This window comes from Otolemur garnettii, unplaced genomic scaffold (assembly GCF_000181295.1).
Source record: "Otolemur garnettii isolate 467f Iridium unplaced genomic scaffold, OtoGar3 scaffold00096, whole genome shotgun sequence".
Classification (NCBI taxonomy): domain Eukaryota; kingdom Metazoa; phylum Chordata; class Mammalia; order Primates; family Galagidae; genus Otolemur; species Otolemur garnettii.
In genome coordinates, this window is record NW_003852491.1 from 1,815,103 (window position 1) to 1,816,094 (window position 992).

At 42.5% G+C, this 992-nt stretch overlaps 1 protein-coding gene across 1 annotated transcript in view; it reads left to right on the plus strand.

Moving 5' to 3' along the window:
- Positions 1 to 992, plus strand: part of DCTN5 (dynactin subunit 5) — a 22,483-nt gene that overhangs the window by 1,607 nt on the left and 19,884 nt on the right. Inside the window, exon 2 of the mRNA XM_003795731.2 lies at positions 379 to 447. Coding sequence (XP_003795779.1) covers positions 379 to 447 — 69 coding nt within the window. The remainder of the gene's footprint in view (positions 1 to 378; positions 448 to 992) is intronic.

The following is a 992-nucleotide window of genomic DNA, read 5'->3' on the forward strand; positions in this document are numbered from 1 at the left end:
ACAATGCCCAGCTATTTTTTTGTTGTAGTTGTCATTGTCGTTTAGCTGGCCTCGGCCAGGTTTGAACCCGCCAACCTCTGTGCACGGGCGCCTAGCCCAACCTCAAACTCTTGATCTCACGCTCTCTTCTTGCCTCAGCCTCCTGAATAGCTGAGACTTCCACTCACCACAACATCCCACTTTTTTTTGTTGTTGTTGTTGCAGTTATCATTGTTGTTTAGCTGGCTCTGGCTGGGTTGGAACCCTCCAGCCTGGGTATATGTGGCTGGCACTCTAACCACTAAACTATGGGCACCTCCCAATATGAACTTTCCTGATGGAAACCTGTATCCTGGAAACTCAGTTTCCTCACCCCAGTTTTCTCTTGTTTCTTTTTAGGCATCTGGGAACAAAGTTAGTCGCCAGTCAGTGTTGTGTGGAAGCCAGAACATCGTTCTTAATGGCAAGGTAAGGGCAAAGACAGCTCCAGGTTGCAAAACTTTGCTCACTTTCAACTAATTATAACATTAGCAGGGCAGATAAATGTTACCATGACTCTCATTTCTTTTTGTACATCTTCCAATTCTGTTTTTCTTTCTTTTAGTGTCTAAATTGGATTTATTGAATGCAAAAAAGGTTCAATAAAAGGAGGTTACAGAAAGGCTTTTTTTCCTTTTATACCAGGAACACTAACCATGGCACCTAGAACTAAATTATTCTGCAGTATTATAGTATGCCTTAAACTACTGGATGTGAAGCATAAATAGCCAATAAAATATTTTAAGGTAGAAACTAATACAAAACTATCTGTTTAATAAAAATTAATCACCATTAACTGAAACTCTTAAAATGAATACAAGATTTGGGAAAGGTGGCTCAGCGCCTGTGGCTCAAGTGGCTAAGGCGCCAGCCACATACATCTAAGGTGGCGGGTTTGAATCCAGCCTGGGCCCGCCAAACAACAGTGACAGCTGCAACCAAAAAACAGCTGGGCATTGTGTCGGACGCCTGTG